The sequence below is a fragment of the Aplysia californica genome, unplaced genomic scaffold, assembly GCF_000002075.1.
Source record: "Aplysia californica isolate F4 #8 unplaced genomic scaffold, AplCal3.0 scaffold00133, whole genome shotgun sequence".
In the NCBI taxonomy this organism is placed as follows: Eukaryota; Metazoa; Mollusca; class Gastropoda; order Aplysiida; family Aplysiidae; genus Aplysia; species Aplysia californica.
In genome coordinates, this window is record NW_004797403.1 from 1,358,345 (window position 1) to 1,359,035 (window position 691).

The 691-nt window shown below is 41.2% G+C and overlaps 1 protein-coding gene across 1 annotated transcript in view; it reads right to left on the minus strand.

Moving 5' to 3' along the window:
• Nucleotides 1-691, minus strand: part of LOC106011510 (MDS1 and EVI1 complex locus protein EVI1-A) — a 4,801-nt gene that overhangs the window by 1,597 nt on the left and 2,513 nt on the right. The window contains exon 3 of the mRNA XM_013081492.2: nucleotides 533-662. Coding sequence (XP_012936946.1) covers nucleotides 533-662 — 130 coding nt within the window. The remainder of the gene's footprint in view (nucleotides 1-532; nucleotides 663-691) is intronic.

The window sequence follows — 691 nt, forward strand, 5'->3', positions numbered from 1 at the left end:
CTAGATGTTCAAGACCCTTATGTCTATTCAGGAGTCCCAAAAACTGCATTTGTCGTTTCCTGATTGTTTTTAACATTGAGGGTCCCACGTGGGCTACATATGGTTTACATATTTATTACTTAATTGTTCCTTTCTAAATCTGGTGTTGGTGACATACATATATTCAAAAACAATAGTTGTTTATTCATTTACATATATTATACTGTATCTTTGTTTCCTTTATCTCTTTTCAAAATGGTTTAAAATCTTTGTTTTGTTTTGGGTGTGCAGGTGGAGGAATGTTTTTCTTGGGGGTGGCGGGGATGGGGGTTGGGGGGTAGGTGTTTCTTATAAAAGGAAGGGTGTTATGTATAGTATAAGGGTGTTAGATAAATAGGATAACGCATTCTTCATTCGCTGCCCCGCTCACCTCTGTCTCTCCCTCCTACCCCATACTTTCTCTCTCCCTCCCCCTTTCTTTCTCTTTCTCTCTCTCTCCCTCACCCTCTCTTTCATTCTCTCTCAACCCGCCCCCAAATTGCCCAGCACCAACCTGTCGTCAAGATGTTGGGCTTGATAAGTTGTTCCTGTTCTGACTTGCTCACCATCTGAAAGTTCTCGAAGCACAGAAACCAGCAATTATCTTTGAGCTTGATCTCCCTGCCTGGCTCAGCCTTTAGAACCTGTGAATAAAAAACAAAACAAGATGTTT